Here is a 20,490-nt window from a genome sequence, read left to right as displayed (position 1 = left end):
GCATTCCACTAACATTTTTGAAAATCCTTCTGCCACGCCCCCTGTCAGCCCCTTTCACTTGGGACAATTTTCCGGCGATTGTTATCGCCAGTCGTTTGTTAAAATTGCACCCGCACAGCGGCAAACACAATGGGTAAAATCATGCTTGCACAATTACACCAACAGACACGGCTTAGTTTTCCCGGCTGCCATTTTTCCATTTTCCCCGCTGCGCTATTATAAATAACAAACAAGAAAATTGTTTATAATTACACATTAGCAGATAAAATATTGCATGTTGCCGATGTTGGCAGCCATTTGGCGCAGCCATGTGTGTGTGACCAATTTGTTGGCCCGACTTTCGAAACATGGCGTTTTTTTCTGGTCGTGGTAATTGTTGCAGTTCCAAGTCCACTCTATTTTTTTTATAATGTGTTACATGGCGCTAAAGTGTTGTCATTATCGTCGATTACGAATGCGATTATATAATAATCGCTTTGAGTTGAGCCCAGTTGGCGAAAACAATTACGATAATTTTCCGCTCCAAGGAGTCTATCCTTCAATTGAATTGTTTATTTTTATTTGAGACATATTTGCAGGAGCATCTCTTAGGTTTTTAAAAATAACAAATATTTCACAAATGGCTTATCATACATAACTAACCAATTTTATAAACTAAAATACATTCAGTAAAATCATCATCATTAAAGATGTTTCTTTATTACAAAACTGCAGCTTAATTTTGCTTTAATGTAAATCATAGAATAATATTCAATTTAATTTTCTCCGTGTGGGAATACATACAGAAAGACAGACTATAAACACGTACGCTCAATTGCCGGCACATTAGAGACATTAAAGGTTCCGCTTCTCCCCAGTTAATGTTCAGCAAATTGAGGAGCAAATCTATCGAAATACATATGTATATGTGAGCAATAAAATATAACATGAGCAAGAAAACAATATAATTGCAGCCCAGAGCACAGCAGGCCCATTCAAGGACTCCCGAATGGCGAAGGCTGCCAAATGCAACAGGATTATCCTTCCCTTCCAACTCTCCATCCCCCAAAAATACCACAGGCCATTGTTTTGCCCATAAATGTGTTTCCATAATATGTTTCTAATTGTTTCAACACGAGGTAGGAGGAAAATGGGTTGGCATAAAGTCATGGCTTAAGTCCTAAATATTGCAGAAGTGAAACTTTTCTTATTTCAATTTTCTAAATTAAATTTAAAAACTGTTTCAAGTGTTTCTACAAAATTATTAAAAATTACAAAACCATAAATACACTTTTCTAGGCACGCCGAAAGAAAAAAGTATACAATACATTATATTGCACAAATACTTTTACTGAATATCAACACTAAATACGTATTTAAATTCAATAAAAAGACAAATAATTTAGTTAAGCCTCAACAATATGCACTTATATTTATATAAGCCAATTTCAAAAATAATCAGTTGAAATACCAACTATAACATTGCTAATTCTAATGTCTACAGTTTATTTTTAGTTTTAGCCAATTAAACAGTTAAGGTTTTTTGGTTTTTTGCTTGGTAGAAAGAGCACACACACAACAGCAAACACAATTTAATTAAGATTTGGGGGTATATTTGGATTGTCGTTATTATATTGGTTTTAGGCTGAGTTATGGATAGGATTGATCAGCTATTAGAGCTTACCTTGTGGCTGCTGTCAGGCAGGCAAACGCTTTAATGGGTGTCTGAAACCTGCAATGTAAAAGAAAACCGGAAAAGAAAAGAAGAAAAATTCGCCACTGGTAAAACAATTTTTAAAATCGATCTCGCTTAAACTGCTCTCACATTATTTTGTATTTTTTGCCTTGTTTGGTTATTGAGTAAACACTGGTTATGGTTTTAGGGTTTGTTTGCTTTTCTGTTACTACAAATGGTTGCATCAAAACTAGGTATGTATATAGGGATATAAACGAGTTGACAACTGTATTTTTATTTGCTTTTTGATGGCCGACCACGTGTCAATTAAAATGCATGGATCGTTATTTGGTGGTTTACTCAATAGGGATGTGGATCTGGTGTTTGTAAAATATTTTAATTGCCAGTCACAAGCACGCAAAAAACTATTTACATGGGTTTTCAAAACTACTTCTTTGGTCTGTCAAGTGGAGCATCATGAATTTGAGTTGTTAAAGACTTTACTTTTTGCTGATTTGTGCTTTCAAGTCCACTGTAACAGATTAAGCAAAAAAAAATGAATGCAACCTCAAAAATGTTTTCATCTACATCTCCAACAACAACTACAGGTTAATCTATGGGTATTTTACCAATATGTATGATGTTCAATGCTAGTTTATTTCACTTTATGCGGCTAGAAAACATGTTTTACGCTTATATTACACATACCAAAACCATTTAATCAAGAAAGTTATTTACACAACAACTGAGGACCATGTTAAAATGCATACAAATAATTACATATATTTATATGCCAATGAAATTAATAAACCAAAGTAAGCCACACTAACAACAACAGCAACAACAAGGACAACAGGATTGAGGGGGATGGAGAGGTTACAAATATTCCAATGATGCCTACCAACTCCGATTTTTGTAAAATTTCCAACTTTATTCATATTATTTTTAATTATTAATGGTCTGTTTCAGTTATTTATTTACGCTGTGACAGGGAAAACTATGTATAAAATATACAAGTATTTTGCTGGGCACACGGCATAAATTACACAGCACTACGACATGCCGGAAGACAAACAATAAAATACAAAAACAAAAATTTATGTGTAAACATGTGAATTGTTTATTTTGGACGTGTGTATGTGTGCGAAGAGTTTTTAAGTTCCAATTTAATTGGCACAAATATTGAACAGTTTGGGAGCCACGGGCGTTTACATAGTTTTTAAACTAATGGAATTAAAAAATTAAAAAGGAAAAACTCATGAAAAACTAAAATTGTAGATTAGGAAAATTTATTATTCATTTAACGTCTGAAATTATTTAAGACACGTTTATTTTGAAAAATATATTTTTAATCGTAATCGATTGTGAAGTCCGTATTTTTATTCATATAAGAAAGGCTCAAGAATATTTTGATTTAATTCCTAATCTTCTCAGCAAAAATGTGATTTTTATATTAATGATTCTAATACCCATTCCCTATATATAAAGTCTAATGGAAGAAAGGATAAAAATATGAAATTTTTCACAAGAAAAAAATGGTTTATCACCTATTAAATTGAAACAAAGTATCCCCTAGCGTTCTAATATATCCAACACCCCTTTCACTTTTCGCAGGCTTTTCCGCCATCACCCTTTACTTGTGTATGTGATGGTATTTTAGTTTTCCGCCCACGAATCTAGGCCAAAATGCAAGTTTCGCTCCTCTAGATGTGACACCAAAATGTCAACAAGTCGACGAGGCGTGGAGGCTCGACTGAAAAGGCTAATGAGAGAACGCATCAGGCGGAATGGCCCGAGGGACGTACTCATTTGTAATTAAGAGCAGAGGCTTCCCACATATATAATACTTGGAATGGAAAAATATCCAACGTAATAGAGAGAGAAATGCAGATTTCAAACTGCTCCTAATTAAGCGACTTTCTGTGGCCATTCTAATTAAATAAAATTCAGAGGGAAAGTTAAATGAATATTTGATAAGGCGCCAGAAATGAAGATTAGACCGGTGCAAACACTGCCAGCTAAAAGTCTATATCCAGTGTTCTTTTGCCCTTAAATAGGGATATTCAAAAACAGACAGCGACAATCGGGCGGAAAGAATCTTTGGCAAATTGTCAAAACAACATAAGCGACGAGGAAAACATTTTTAATTTCCTGTTATAAATTGTATGCAAATGGAATAGATTTTTCCTTGATAAAAACTTGCAGGCACTAAGTATTGTTTTTCAATTTGAATTTTCTGATATGTTAATTCGATTTTGTTGGTGTGGTTGGAAGGGCTGAGGTTTAAATGGTTGTTAAAAGCTACTAAATACTAACACAAAAATGTGGTGAATCGATTACAAATTCGTAATGTGAAGAGAATGAGGTGTGGGTTAAACTTACACATAGATATGCTAATATATATGGGGAGTACATAAATACGAAATTAGTGGGTCTACATGGGGTTAAGGCTTACACACACACACAGACACTTCAATAGTATCTAAAGCTATCCCTTTGTCACGATGTTTTTCAGTTACTTTATGGAGGTTGCGCTTACCTGAAAGAAAAGAATAAAGAATTTAAGTTAAAATACATAATGGAAATATTTCTTTCTTTTATAATTTAATAACTTCATATTTAAATAAACTTAAATGCTCATTAGTTCTTTTTTAATCTTAAATCTTAGATATGCACTTCCTTTTTTGCATATACCAACACTTCCCCAACATTTGCATATTCTGAAGCGCTGAACTTCCTGATCCCCTTGCATTGGCATTAAAAATGTACACGCAATCCTTTTAATCGATTAAGCCGTAAAATAAGGGCTGGAACGGGTTGCAAACCTGAGGCTCCGAAGGCGCCATGTGCTCTATAAAGCGTTGGCTAAACGTTTTTGTCGGTTTGTGCATCAAATATGCATATGCAAGTAGCTAAACGCTATGTAATGAAGGCGTTTTCCCGAGTTGTCGTGGTTAATTTCCCGGGATTTTAACCTTTTACACGACAGCTGAATTGAGTGCGTTTATGGCCATGATTAAGTAGCCCATTTTGATTTAAATTAAACTTATTCAACTGATGTGGCTTAGGAATGGTTAGATTTTACGGAATATTCTACATTTTAAGGTTTTGGTAAGTTCTTTTAAGTTTCTGCAGTTTCCTGCAATTTCTCGAAACTATTTTAAAACCACATCCTGTTACACATTTTAAAAAATTATAAAATATTAAATTGTGTTCAGCACGAAATATTTCGTTGAACATTTTGTAGAAGACATGCTGCCCAATTAACAATTCCAGTAACCGCAATCTATTTAAGCCCGTTGGCATGCAGATTAAAACGGAAAAGTTATCCATTTTTTTCAACTTTTTTTTATGACACAAATCGGATTCGGTATATTTTTGCCAACCGCACGTATGGGAATCAGCATCTCACTCACTTTCGTTTTAGCCCGCCGCACCATTTGACAACTCTGTCGGGCCAAATAAAAGCCGTTGCAAATGTTGGCCTATTACAATTTTTCGCTTTCAATTTTTGCGGCATGGCCAAAAGAGCTTAACTCATAAATCTGACACTCGGTCGAAGAAAACGCGAGGTATGGGGGAACTTAAACATTCATCGATATGACGAATTGTAACTGGCACGAGTTTTGCCCTTTTTTTTCATACCGCGAACTGCATTTTAATTGCATTTTTTATTCTTCATTTTTCAAGTCCACCTCTCGTTCACCTTGGGGTTAAATTCCACCCGAGCTCAGGTTGGGCTGAAAAAAACCTTTGCATATATAATAATTCGCTGCCATCGGTCATATACAGTATATAAATTATATAGTGTATGATTTTTTTCTCGAAACGGAAACACATTTATAATTGCACATAAAACCAAAGCCGTTTACAGAGCTTTTGGGTGTGGATGGGCGTCCCGATTTCCCGCCTGACTTCAATGTTTTAATGATTCACTCACTGCCGGCGGGCTCTACGCATTGAGCCCCGATATGCATACGTAATTTCCTGCTCGATTTTAACGGGGGCAGAGGGACTGATGCTCGACTGACTGTCCATTTTAATGGTGACATTTAATATGCGTTAATTATGCCATTTATGGCCCGTTTCGTTTGGGTTTCGGGGCATATGCGCTAAATGGTTTGTCGTTAAAAGGTCTCATTTATTTTTTATCACAAAGCTACCCAATGTCACACCCTACTCATCTCAAATTGAGTTCGACAAGAGTTTATTTCTTGGCTATTTAGTTTAATAAACGTGAATAAAATGTTGCCAAAAACAGATAGCGTCAAATAAAAGTTTTAGATTGTTAAGGGATCCCCCTTTTGGCTTATGCAAATTGATAGCGAAACTCTGATGACGTGCGTATTTCTTTGAACTGTGCCGAGAGTAAAAAGACGTAGATCCAAATGTATTATTTTCGTTTTATACCCTTCAGAGGGTTTCTACGTAAACTAAAAAATGTATTGGAAAATCGACATAGTTTCAGAAACAAGTATTAACAAGTTGCTTTCCGATTTAAGCAATTTATATTTGACACCATGAATCTATTCCTGAATTTTTCATTTTGTATTATAGCTTTATACTAACCTTAAACCATGCGAAACAAAACCTTCTATACAAATCTATATTGTATAGGATTTTGATTTCCTTTTGTGAGTAAGGGATTAATTAGTTGTAATCTGCCATTTAACTGTCAAACAAAGTACATTATCGTTAAAAACCTTTGGAAAGGTAAGAGTTCGAACTCTAAATATAGATCTAGTAAGCCCTACCATGTCATACCAATTACAACGACAATAGTGGCAAATAATTGAAGTGGGAAAAAAATAGAACGTATCGGAAACACACATGGATACAAACGAAACCTTTTGCACAAATAAGTGTAGTCTAGTTTTGGGCAAAGCTTTCACGCTGTCGGAGCTCAGCAAATTTTTATCCAATCCTGAGATCTTACAAATACGAAAATAGTTTCATTTTCCCCAAGCGCACACACAAATATTTTTATACATTTTTATACATACATATATGTACAAGGAGGAGAGAACGGGAACTGTGGGTCAAAAACTTGGGCTTAGGGCGGAAAAAAACGTGAAACGGAACTGGAGGGTGTTTGTCTGTGTGTTTGTCTGTGTGTGTATCCGAGTATTTGTGTGTGGGTCGAGATATGCGAGGCGTAACGAATTGCCGCTGTGCTTTTCTGTTGTTGCTGCTCCCATTGCCATTATATTTGCGGCAGGAGAATAACTGAAATGGCAGTCCCAAGCACAAAAGTTGGCACAGCCAACAACCGCAGGGGAAGTGGCGAGCCCAAATGTGAAATATAAGTAAAAATAGACAAAAACAAGCGAAATTCACACGGACTTTTGATACTTGCGATTTTTTGTATCTATTTTATTAGGTATTTCCAATATTACATGTTTAGGATGAGTCGAATTTAGCTATTAATTCATTTAACATAATTTACTTTCCATATTGAACATAAAGTTGGTTTATCATTTAATGAAAATTAAATTTGCTTACTCTTATTTTCTTTTTTTTTTTAATTCCTGTTATCTTACTTATTAACGTATACTTTATCTTTGTATTTCCTTTACAACCACACGGTATTCCATAAAAATTAAGTTACCTATTTGCCTCGATTTTCTGACAGGACCCCTTTATAACCTCAACTACCCTTCTTTGTAAATCCCCCAAAAATCGTATCGAATGGCAAAAAGAGAGCTGGCGCAAAATTTTCAGCTATTAGAGAGTGCCCAAAACACCAAAAAAGGGTTCTTCACACATTCAGAAGGGCCACATTTTCGTACACTGTAAATATAATATTTTATTGTACAATACATACAAAAAAACGAGCAAAGGAGCTCAACAAAATACTTAGTAAAATGGCGCGCTACTTTGCCTTGGCCGAAAACGGATTCATAACATGAAATTGCTTTTCATGATGGGGCGCTCATACAAAGAAAGGCCCCCAAACACATGAAGGGATAAAGGGTTGTGTCTATGTTAATGGTTTTATTTCTACTGCATATACTTTTCATAACTATTACATTTCCTACCCATAGCCCCCTCCCTCGAAAAAGAAATTGTGTTTGCATCATTTCAACGCGTCATATTACAACAGAGGTCACGAGTGACTGTATATGTGGATAAGCGTGTTTCTATAAACAAAATGTAATACAAGTTAGTTTTCAGATGCAACCAACTTTGCCTATTAAAATTCTTTATTACAAAGTTGTGATTTGTTTTCAAATTGAAAAGAAGAACTTGTAAGGCATGCAATCTATTACTTGTGCCAGCAGAAGTGAAAGTATACGTAGTTTTAGAATTTTTAAGCATTTTACACTATCTTTCCTGCAGTATTTTTGAAACTTAACTAAAATTTGCAAGTCAAACCATTTTTAAAAGCTAAAACAAATTTTGTAGAAATGTGTACTTATATTTAAACCCGAAAAGCATAGAAAATAAAATATATATGTGCTTAAAATTTCCAATTGCCCTTGGGGCAGCTGTCATTTTCGTTTAGTTCAGTAAACAAAAAATTTGAAAAACTTTTCGAATATTTTGCAAGCCTCAAATAAATTTTGGCAAAAGTAATCTAAACATGAAAATTAGGCAAATAAAATCCGTATCTTCAAAAATAAAAAAAGGAAACAAATATGAATTAAACAAAAATAAAAGTAAGGGATAAATAAAAGTAAGCAAACAAAATGCACAATTTGGACGAATTACTTCAAACATTAATAAAAAAGGACAATAGCACGAATAATAAATAAACATGCCTAGAAATATTTTCTTGGCTTTATAAACTTTAAATAATAGCTAAATATTAACATTTACTTGAGTAATCGGTTCAGTTCGCAAAGCATTAAATTAAATTCAATTTTCTCAGTTTTCTTGGTATTTTTTCGGTTGACTTTCATTTTTGTATTTATCCGCAGCTGGCCAACCAACATGAATTATAGTTTATATTCGTTTCTCATCAAGTTGACTGCACTTTGTCAGATGTTACGGTTGCTTTCATTATTGAGCAAGACAACGCGACAGCATACAGTGCGAATGAGTATCGGGGATAACAATGTTGCCTCTGTTAACTGTGGGCAAGCAAACACTTTGCCCACTTAATTGACTGTTTGCGGTGGTTTATGGCAGCGTCTCGTACTCGTTTTAAACACTTTTAATTAATATTGTTACAGACAACTGCACACCGATGCAGGGCGCGTTGAAAAGTTTAATTGAAATTTAATTATACGTAGCATGTGTGAAGGAAATTGTGTAGCATCTGATACCGGACCCCGAGATCCCTCCTCGGTTCTCAGTTCTCAGTTCTCGATTCTCGGTTCCCGATTTCCTATTCCCATTGGGTGAAGGCGTCCATCCAGAGCATCTCGAACTCAAGCCAATTGAGCGTAAACAACAAATTGTTGATATGTTTTGTTTGGCTCGCTCAATTCGATTCAATTCGATCCGATGCGATACGGTTTGTGTTGGTTTTGGCCGTTGCCACTTGAAATTTTATGCCAGTATTTGACTTTGCGCACGATTGATTGATTTATATGAATGAAGCAGACCCACTGACTGCAGGCTCGATTGCCATTTGATCGCATTACTTTCCCATGGATTTTAAATGGAAATGCGGGAGTTTGTGGAATCGAGCCACAAGTTATGTATATTAAGATAAGTACATTTTGTCTCTCAACCCCCTTTAAATTTGCCTTTGGTTGCTAAGACGCACTTTTGTGACCTTTTTGTGTGCAAACCTTTTTTATGTTAACACGCTTAGGTGAACAGCGCTCGGATCGCTTCACTGAACTCAACTTCAAACTCTAGACGTCTGCACAGAAAAATTGAGAGATGAGTCGAGGTGTGCAGAGTTAGACAAAGGCTTCGCATTTAAACTTGTGATTTATGGAGCACACTACCCTTGAAGCCGTGCTATGAATGATCTCATATATCTCTTGGCGGCACGATTGCAAACATTGTTGGGACCCATCGTCTATTAAGTTCATTCGAAATCTGTTTAAAAACCTTTGCATTCCGGAGAACTCAGCTGAACTCTATGAATGATTAAATTGGGCTTTTTTTCTCAGAATCACAATTTGTTGCAATTTGATGACTGATGTGAGACATATAAAATGATTCACTTTGAGGTAACAATTAGTTCGCCAATTAGGATGGAAATGAATTCACTAAGGGAATGTCATATACTCATTTGGGATTGTTCGTTGATGACAGAATTTGAAGATAAACTTAAAACATGAAATTTATTTATGTGATGAAAAAAATTAACTTGAAATTAATCTAGAAAATTCGATTAGCAATGCAGATTGTATTTACTATTTCAGGATTGGTGAATTATTTTTTGCACGTCTCCCAAATATCTTATCTATGCATTAACTTCCAGGAACAACATTTAATTAACCCTAAAATATCTTCCCCTTTCTGGCTTGAATACAGCATTAATTATTTTGCATTACTTGTCTTTTGCTTGCAGTAATTTTTCATTCCCCTTCTTTTTTGGGTTTTTGTGGAGAAAAAGGAGAGCCGTGTAATTATGTGCCACTAAAGACGGCAACGAAGCAAATGGGGCCAGGCACATAAGGAATGGAATAAAAGGAAGCCACAGAGACGAACAAACACTGCTGGTGACATACGAAAAAAAATGCAGAATCGGGGGAATATACCATCAGAAGATGGAGTTCGCAAAGGGACTGCCAGTGGCCGATTCACCTTGAACTCGAAAAATGAACTTATCGAGACTGGTCTCCTCCGCAAAGGCCCCAACTCCTTTTTTCCAGTTCCGCCGTCTTGCCTGCGAAACTCCACTCGTTGGGGCGTTGGAGCGTTATAACTGGGTGAGCGGAACGGGGAGCCAAGCAGGAGGAGCAGGAACTGGTAACAGGTAACAGGTACAGGTAAGTTAAGGTAAGGTAAGGTAAGGTAACCGAGAGCTCCACACCCGTACATTCGAACATGCCTTTGTACGCTTCCCTGACTGACGGACGGACGTCGACTGGCAGCCAGTTCTGCCTTTTCAGCTGGCTTCCTTCTACTCGTTTGTGATACCCTTGCAGAAAGAGTACTCCCGACTAAGGCAGAAGTTGGTAGTGCCCTTCATGATATGTTTTCCAGCCCATTTCACTTTAAGGAGTGTTTAGTTTTGTGACCAAGACAAAGAAACTGAGAAGTAGTTAACCTTACGTCTCAAAAAATGTTTAACATTTATAAAATGTATAGTTGGCTAGAAAAATAAATGTAATTAAGTCTTCAATATACACTATTGTTTATAATAAAAAAATGTTACATAATTTAATTATTACCTTGTTACCTTATTACGCGATTATAAACTGTATAGCAAACCATCCACCATTTTCGATTATAAAGTGTAAGTGTATTCAAATGTTATTTAAACTTCGGTCTCCCCGGTTCGACTTCCCTTCCTGTTTTTTTCACATTTTTCAACTCAAAGTTTTGTGCGTGGTTCCTTCGGTTTTTCGACTTCTCCGCCGCACCACTTTTCCCTGCCTAGCTGTTTCCTCTTGGCTTTTTTCGCTGCCTTTAACAGGTTTTCATTTAAAGTTGGAAAAAGCCACTTCTGCGGAAATTGTGTATGCATGTGTGTGAGCCTTTAGATTTCACTCGTCAAGGTTAGTCCACAGAAAAATGAGGGTGGGGGCGACCCAGTTAATGGCCTTGGTTCCTTTTGAGAAAACTCTCATATTTATGTCACAGACTCTTGATTGCCTTTATTTCACCTCAAAAAGGGGAGGAACAATAATTAAATTAACATTCATTCCACACATCGAAAGTCAATGACTTGCCAATAATACAAAATTAACCCAAAATATATATGTGCATACATTGCAGTAATATTTATTGTAGCAGGTTCCGTGAGGTGACACGTTGACAAAGTCACCCAAGGGGAATGTCACAATGACACTTTAAATTTGCTTTTAAATGTTTTTATGACTTCATCTGCACTTAATTGCAGTTTAATTTCCCATAAAATGATTGCAGAAAAGGGTTTCAGCCAAATTGAAAACGTGCCAAGCATCTTAAAGATGTCGCCCTGTGTTATAAAAAACGTCATCCAGTCTGGATTTTATCCAGTCAAGTCACTGATCTATTCCCTGGATACCAAACAGCAGATGTTACCCTGGTTTTTGGCTCGAGTTTGTTAACCTGATTTAGGAGGAACGCATGCAAAATGAGTTTATTTTTTCAACTTGAGAAATTTACGCAACTGCTGTTGCTGTTTTCGCTCGTTGAAGATATATTTACGGAATTGGAGTATGAGTAATATTTACGAGTTCATAATGTACTGCCTGAACCTGAAGTTCAATAGCCGTGCGAGGCAAACTCAAACTGCAATCGCAGCTTGAATTTAAAAAGATGATAAATGGCGTGGACTGCGAAGGTTGGTAAAATCTGACTTGCCTTGAGTGTGTGGAGCAAACTCAATCAAGGTTCTTGCACTGCAACTTAAACATGGCTTGGAGTTAAACAAACTCGGAGCAAACAAGAGCAGTAATAATAACAATAATCATCATAGTCAATGGTGAAACTGCGTTTTGTGGATTTTCAGTTCCCATCATCGAATATTTATGCCGACAAAAAATGCATTATGTATGAGCGAAAAATTGTAAGACAAATGCCAACCAGTTTGATCTATTGAAAACGCAAAAGAAATATTTCAAGAATAAATAAAAAAGGCAGGCGAAATTCTAGTTTTAATGGTGTTAAAGTCTGCAATTTTTTCAGAAAGGTTTAGGTAATTAATGTTCAGCCTATAAACTGTAAACACCATAAATATAACTACTTAAAGCTCCAACAAAATAGTGATTATTTTTGGGAAAAACACTAATAAATACAGAAAACAAACCATCTGTTAGGGTATTTGTCGAAAATCCGCTAAAGAAAAACCAGTAAATATTGATTGCATAATGCCCAAAACATCACGATGACAGGCCATATATGGCGGCTACTCCTCAAGCCTCTCCACATTCATTTATACAGATATCAAATGTGCAACTGTTGCACGAATGAATGTATGGTTCCGCCTTAAAGCAGACTTTTTGCGATGTTTGCTGGCAAATCGTTTTTCGGCTTTTAAGGAAAACTCATTGCACAATCGGAATATTCCATTTATATGATGCTTGTTGTTGTGCGGCTGCGGCTAATAAACGTTTGGCGGCATATTAGCCGTGGCAGTAAGTAGTCTTTGATTTGGTTTTTGCATTTTTTTTAGCTTTTTGTTTCAACGGATAATAAAAATGCTGGCCAATGGGTTCGGTTTCTTGTTTGCGCTGCTTTCAGCTTTTGTGTTTTGTGTGGCTGAATGCTGATTTCTGCCTTGGCATTGTTTGTTTTGCAATCATAATGCCACACACCCACCACGCCCCTTATCCAGCTACTTGTCTTGCGTACAATGGAATATGTATGTTTCAATTATGGCGCTCAAAAGCCAAAACACCCGCCTCCCGACGAACAATAGTTGTTGGGCGAGGGGTTTCTACATCTGCAGTGCAAATGGAAATTTATATACATCGAAATGAAAAGCACAAAAGGCGCTACAAAAATGTTTTCCTAATGCATTTTTCCACTTTTCCCTTTTTTATTTCATACAGTTGTGTTTAAAAGAATAGTAAAGTGTTTAAAGACATACGAATGCATTGTAGCCGCTTACATTTTTGTTTAAAATGTGAAAACTGATTAAAATATGAATTTCAATAAGAATAAATAAGAAGACAATTTTATTGTGGCTTTTCTAAAACTGCAGGCTCCCCTTTGTTTTTGAGCACAACTGTATTTATTTTAGTACTCTTGACATGGAAAAAAGAAAAATGAGGATAAATGCATGCTGAAGATATTAATGTGTCTGCCAAGTGCTGAACAAAAGAAAGGCTGCAAAGTATGCTAAAAGGAATCGTAGACCATCAACCAAAAAATCGATTCACAGCTCAATCGATGGAACTTATTACAATCCAATGCTGCTTTCGGCACACCTGGCCGAGTCCACCCTGCTATCCGCTACAATGAATTGCTTTTCTCCAAATAACTGGCCGAGTAAGTCCATTTACGCACGACCCAGACACGGGGTCCAAAATAAAGGGTCAGCCCAGCCAACGGAAGTCATTTATTTCGGCTCACGACATAACAATGAAATTGGCATAACAATTATTTGGAAAGGGCGGGTGAAGTGAAAAGAAGCCGAAGAAAAGCACAGGAGCTACTGGAGGAGCAACAAACTCGGCTAAAATCAGACATCATTATGTAGAGGTGCACTAAAAAAAAGCAGCATACATTTTTGTAGAGCTTTAGAATGTTGTTTATAAAATGCATAATATTTCAAGAAAATTTGTTCTACCTTACTTGTGTTTAAATATAAACATACGAATATAATTAAATTATTTGTTTAATTATCAACTATATACTTTTTTGGTAAAGTGTATTAACATTTATTTCATTGGTTTGCTTCCTGGGCGCTGAGTTTCAGCTAGTTGCTATCTAATTTTGCTTAAAAGCCAAAGTCACTCAAAGCGGCCTGGTTTTCAGCCTTCCTTTTTTGTTTTCTGTTAAATATTTCCGACTGCTGCAACCGTCATTGTTTGGGGCACAAAAACATAATTGCAATGGTGGAGAAAAACAGGATGGGGATGGACCGAAATGAGTTTGGATACAACTACTATTTCCAGTCATTAATTATGCAAATGTTTTTTAATATTGCTGAAAACCTAAAACTGTCAGACTAAAAGAACTGCTGCCTGTCAATTTGTGTAATAGTTGCTACTAGCAATATCCATATTAAGGACACTCAAGGAAGCGACTTTTGGAAATATTACCAAAATTTAAAAACATCAATTAACCTACTTAATCGGAAATAACTCGGGTTACGTTTCAGTTGGTTATTTTTTTGTTGGTGGTACATTAACCTCTAAACCCAGCGAATTTCAAAGCAAAACAAAAGCGAAATCCGTAATATGATTCATGCGGACAATATTCGTAATATCTGTGAACAAACCATGGCTTCAGTTTCATATTTATATGCATATACAATAAATATGTTTTGTCTTGTTTCCCCTTTTTTGTTTATATTGTAATTTATTGCGGTCGAAATGCGGGTTGAGGGGGAGTTATTCCCATTAATATAATTTTGGCCAAGTGAGCAAACCTGAATCTGAATGGATCGAGTCACTTCTTCTTTTTTGTTTTGACTTTTTATATAAACTTATTTTTGATTTACAAAGCATTGACAATGGCTAAAAAAACGATTTTGATGGCTTTTGACACAACGTCATCGTCGAATCATCATTGTCAGGTTTTCATTGTATTTTTGCGAATTTGCTGTATTTTGGTTTGGAAGTATTTCAATTTGGCGCAACACATTTTTTTGTGGGTTGCTGACAAGAGGAAATTAAACGTATTGAATTTAAATGAGCGATTTCTTGCTTTTGGAAAAGAAATAATTTAAAATGTGGGTGGAGCTTATAAAATGTCACGTTTTATAAATCTTAAGTGCAAAACTTAAAAGACTTCAAATCGAAATTCTAACCTTAAATGATTTTTTTTGTCAAAGAAGTTCGTTTCGTTTTATCAAACAGTGTAATATAATGTAGCTCCTGTTTTTTATTCGGCATTTTCAACAGTTTTCAGTTCCTAGCAATTTCATGAAAAATATAAAAAACGGATTGACACTTTTTCTCATGCCAAGATGTACTGCGGAAAGTGCAGCAATGAAGAGAGAGCTTACAAAACGATTTTCCTAGCTGTAAAAATGATAGCTGCATTTTCCTACCGTAAATTATTCGACAAAGCGGGACTTCAAATGCGGAAAACAAGACATTGCATTGCCATTTGTTGAGATAGTCGTCAATAAATAATGCATTGCACAAATCTGATGACTTAATCTAAAAAACACCGTTTTATATAAAACCGCGAAGAGATGATAAATTGTGGGAATAAAACTTTCAGTGGAGTTAAAGGGCGGCATGGGAATTCCTTGGCATTTATCAAATGAACTCCGATTGGACCCTATCTCAACACCAACTTGTTGGCCAAATACAAATACGAATTATAACTAATAAGCGTGCTTAATGCCATTGTTAGGCAAATTAGCAGCCATAAGGCAAGCGGAGAAAAATATAGTTTTTATTCGATTTGCCTTCATTACGGTTTTTATGTATATTTTGCCTTTCCACGCTGCGATATCGCATTTTTCACTCTTGGAATTCCCTTTGTCAAATAAATGAGAAAAGAAATATCGCCAGCTACTTTATACGCCACAATATCTGCAGGAGAGTGAATGGAAAATAAATTTGAAAATTATGCAAATTAGCGCATTAATATTTGTGACCCAAGCATTTGTTTGATGCTGTCGCTTTTGCTTAATGATGATTCTCTTTTAGGATAAGCAAACAACTTTGCTTTAATAAGAAAGCCAATTAGGAAGCCGAGTAAACTAAAGCAGAAAATACAAGTGCTTTAAAGGAAAATACGTTTGATAAGATGTTCAAATTTTAAGCAGGTGTAAAACTAATTAATCATAAAACGCTTTGTAGTTACCTACCCTGACATTGAACTTTTATATAGAACCTATATATAGAAACAACTAACTTAACAAAAATTCTATAAGAGAAGATTCCATAACATAAAGCTCTACGAAAAAGTCCATACAAATTTATAATTAAATAAATATTACCTTTAGCCGCGGCACCAAGGTATTTAAACATTTTCATGAAATTTAAAAAAGTTTTTCAGCAAAAGTTCGGTTATCCAATAAAATAAAAATTAATTTTGGACAGGGCTGTATATGGTGGCGTCAATTAACCCAATTAACTTGATATACGCATAGCATGCATATATAATTTTTGGTCCAAGTTGTCCACTCCATAACAACAATCAGAGCGGGCTCAACATTAAATTGCTTTAAAGTTTTTCTTCGAGACTTTATTTTTACCAATCATTTGCATAGGATTATCATAAATTATGCTATGATTTTATTTATGACAGGTGCGCGTGTTGTGAATTTTGTTGCCACGATTGTGATGATTTGGCGTCTCACAAATGTTTTAATTTGGTGTCTGATAGTTTACACTTCTCTGTCTAATTTTGTCTTTTGAGTCGTTGTGGTTTCGTCTAAGTGAGCCAAAGATCTTGGATTGATTGAAAGATTACGCAAATGAATGTCAAGCGGTGAGACGAACTTTTTAGGTGTAATTGTCTAGCCTTTGAAGTGCCGTTAAACCCAAACTTTGTGGTAGAAAGTTGCCGTCAATCAAAACTAATTAACTTTTCGGGCGGAAGTAGGCCGGGAAAATGTATTCTCCATAAGAAGTGCAAGTAAGTGGTGAAATGGAGGTCTTTTGGTCGGCCGGCAAATGTTTTTGTTTCAGCTGTCAAAGTTGTCTTGGGGGTGGCGTCAAAATATTTGAGTTTCCCTATAATTGACAAGGAGAATTCGAGCTGTGATCTATGGGAAATTTTATTGTAGAGTAGTCGGCATTTTCATTTGCGTTTAGTGGTGGTTTAACATTTAAAGTAAAAAGCAGTTTTCTTTCTGAGGTAAAGAAATTGAAACCAAGACAAACGTGGCTTGGGAACCCATTAAATCTTCTTTTAAGGCAGTTAACTTCTGCGGTAGAGAAGTATTTGACCCATAACTTCTATAACACCATCTCAGTTTCATTCTCTTAGACGAGGATGATGAAACCTGGAATGATGATATTTCAGTTCCCTGGAGTATGTTTGGCATTCACTTTATTGCTTCCACTTCACTTTACACGCACAGCCGCTTGACAACATTTTTCCAACCATCTACTCCCTAGGAAAAAAAATCCAGGCGGTACAAATATTTTATAGTTTTTTGTAGCTCAGTTGTGATGGAAGTTATGCGTGGCATAAGCGCCCTCGGCCCGCTCGGCAACCTGCAACCGTTGACAAATGCATCCCCAGTGGGTGGAAAACTCGGTGGCGAGTGGGTGGTGGTGCTGGAAACCTGAATGCGGTTGCGGTGGCTCTGACACCGTTGCAGCTTCACCGACTTACATTTTTTTTGGGTCAGAGATTGCAATATTTCTGTGTGTTTATTTCCAACTGCATTTGGCAGAGGAAAAGCATTTAAATGCTGGTGAAATGAAGAAAAGTGTTGTCCACTTGGATATTTTAAAGACCTACGTTGTCCTTAAAAAGGTAAGAAAGATAAATCTAATCAACTTATATGTGCTTAAGCCAATAATTTTAAGTCCCTAATTAAATTCAAATCAAATCAATATCAAACACGACTTTTAATGTAAAATTTGTCATCGCTATTTTCGGATTTTTCTTAAATATTAGTTACACTTTTTAGTAGTAGTAGTTGTCAACACTGATGATGCGGGTGAAAAGTGGGTGGCTTGGCGCCTTTTGGGTGATGGTCAATTTGCTTCTAGCTGATGTGAAAATTCCGCAACACTGATTTATGCCACCTCGAGTGCGGCTTTTCCCCATTGCCCCCATTAATTTGTACTAACAAAATGCTCGAAAACAAATTAAAATTCGTGCGTGTTTTCCATATTTTAGAGGGCGGGTGGAGGAGATGGAAAATTATTTAGCTCGCACTTTTTTCAAAGATTTATTTCACTTGTCATGTGGCGCAAGGGATGGGGAAAAGGGGGCAGAAGATCTTTTGCCCGCTCGGTTAACCATGAAAATTGATTGCGACTAGCAGCTGTGGACGCTCTTCCTCATTTCCCCCGTTCTTCTGTTAGTGTTTAATGCTTCTTCCATTTTCCATTTTCATGTTTTGCCGGAAGCATTATGTGTACTAATTTTTCTTTCGCGTTCAATATCGTTTTGCGTACATGCAGCTTAATATATCAAACGAAGAAAATACAAAAGCAGGAAAGTTGTTTTTTCCCTCGTTTACAGCAACAAAAGGGCATTGATGTATGACACTTGGATGCTTAAATTAGTTCATTGTTGCCCAAAAGCTGTCAACTGTCAGCGCTTATTTTTTTCCCCTTCTCAGAAAACGCCCAATGAAACACTTATAAATAGCCAAAAAGTATATTTAAAAAGTCAAAAGTAACGGAGCCCCTTAATGCCTATTGAGGATTTAATCTCTCCGAAGATACAACATACAAAATTCAAGACTTGTGGTTATGCCACTTAATTTTTAACAAATTCTTACAGAAAAATTGGCAAGCCCAACTAATTCACTTATTAACTAAGACAAAGACAAGGGGTAAAAGGGGAGGCACGACCCCGATTAAATTGATTTGAGTTACTAATCGCATTTCTGCATTTAGCCAATTAAGGTGATTACTAAATGTTGCTTTGTACACGTAGAAAGTTTTGATTTCAAAGCGTTTGTGGACAAACAATTTAATGCAATTTGAAGACATAATAAATGAATGCAGTGTTTGGCAAATACTTTTCACAGCATATAGATTTCAGTAAGCCTCTTATTCACTCGTTTCGTTGATTGAAAAGATTGGTCGAGTTTATGAAAAAAGCTTCCGCATAACGCTAGCATTACGTGACTACTCGAAAAATGTTGGTAATTAAAGGCAAGCATCTTGGGAGGCAAACCAATTGAATGCAATCGAAACAAACAGAGGCCTCTGTGAACAGCAAATGAAAGCAAAAGTAAGACAGTAAACGAAAAAAATAAATGAGAAATTACGCGAAAAATGGATTCAAAGATACGAATACCCTCTAAAATTGTTAAATGTCTTGTAATACAAAACATATTTTTAACCACATCTTTTTATAAAAAGTATATTTGGAGTTATTTATTATTTAACATTTTTCGAATTCAATTTTATTATTTTATAGGGTATTGAAATATTTGTAAAATAGATAGATAGAAGCACATGTAAGCTATGAAAATTGTTCATATTATGAAGGGGTCTGTGATCCAGCAATGAATCAAAATGTGGCGCATGTAAAATTACTTCCTCGTAGCAATGCGATCCAATTAAAATGGAAAAATAATGGTAAGTAAATGTGTTTGGGCTCATTCTCAATAAAAACAGACTTTCCCGGCATGTTTCCCCATTTGTGAATGCACTTTCAAGTGCATGAACTTACAGCCACTTGAATTTTTGAGGGAGAATAAATTGACACCGAGAGGGGGTTCCCCCACTCGAAAAGAAACATGATAAACGACATTCACAGCGACATATAGTTTCTCAAGTCTCTCGGACGGCAAATTAATTTAAATGCGTGGAACAAATTGTTTGTGTTGGGCATTTCGACTGAATTGGTAACGATTTCTAGTAGCTGCGACGTCATTAACAGCCTTCGGAAATCACATTCCCAAATCGAATGGAATCCGCTTAGTGAAGACAGCAGCCCACACTTGCCACCAAAAACCCAGACCCTCCACTTAGTCGGTCTGTGTGTTTTTGATTTGATTTGATTTCGTTCGGTTCGTTTGATTGAAAGTCTGTCAGTCAAATCAATTGGAAAGAAAATCACAAAATTAGCCACAAGAAAAAACGGACCGACAAATATTTAATTGCTCGCCAAAGAAGTCATAAAAATCATGTCGGTCGGTCGGTCGGTGAGGAAGCAGAAACATTCAAAAATCGTTATAAGTCTCAGGCAAATAGCAAATATAAATATAGTAGCTTATGAATATGCATGAGCTGCCGACCATATTTGGCCCATAAAACACAGCCACTCCAACTGGCTTACCTTGCCCATAGCGTGGAGCAGGGAAAACGGGAATCGGTTTCTGTTTCTGTTTTAATGGTATCAAATTAATCCACACTTTTACTTTTCCCATTCATCAAATCCAAATTGGTTTAAACTACTTTACTCTTTCATTAAAAATTCGCTAGAAAATTATAAAAGGAACTTTATGCAGGTCAAGG

General features: G+C 36.0%; 1 protein-coding gene across 5 annotated transcripts in view; it reads right to left on the bottom strand.

Moving 5' to 3' along the window:
* The window catches only part of LOC108046785 (heterogeneous nuclear ribonucleoprotein D-like), a 106,134-nt gene that overhangs the window by 54,446 nt on the left and 31,198 nt on the right, over nucleotides 1-20,490 (bottom strand). For 3 of the 5 annotated variants that reach the window (XM_017126664.2, XM_017126665.2, XM_017126666.2), the window contains exon 3: nucleotides 1,664-1,711. The exons of the other annotated variants lie outside the window; for them this stretch is intronic. In XM_017126664.2, coding sequence (XP_016982153.1) covers nucleotides 1,664-1,711 — 48 coding nt within the window. The remainder of the gene's footprint in view (nucleotides 1-1,663; nucleotides 1,712-20,490) is intronic. 5 annotated transcript variants of the gene reach the window in all.

This window comes from Drosophila rhopaloa, unplaced genomic scaffold, assembly GCF_018152115.1.
Source record: "Drosophila rhopaloa isolate 14029-0021.01 unplaced genomic scaffold, ASM1815211v1 contig_167, whole genome shotgun sequence".
Lineage (NCBI taxonomy): Eukaryota > Metazoa > Arthropoda > Insecta > Diptera > Drosophilidae > Drosophila > Drosophila rhopaloa.
This window is presented reverse-complemented; position numbering and strand designations above follow the sequence as displayed.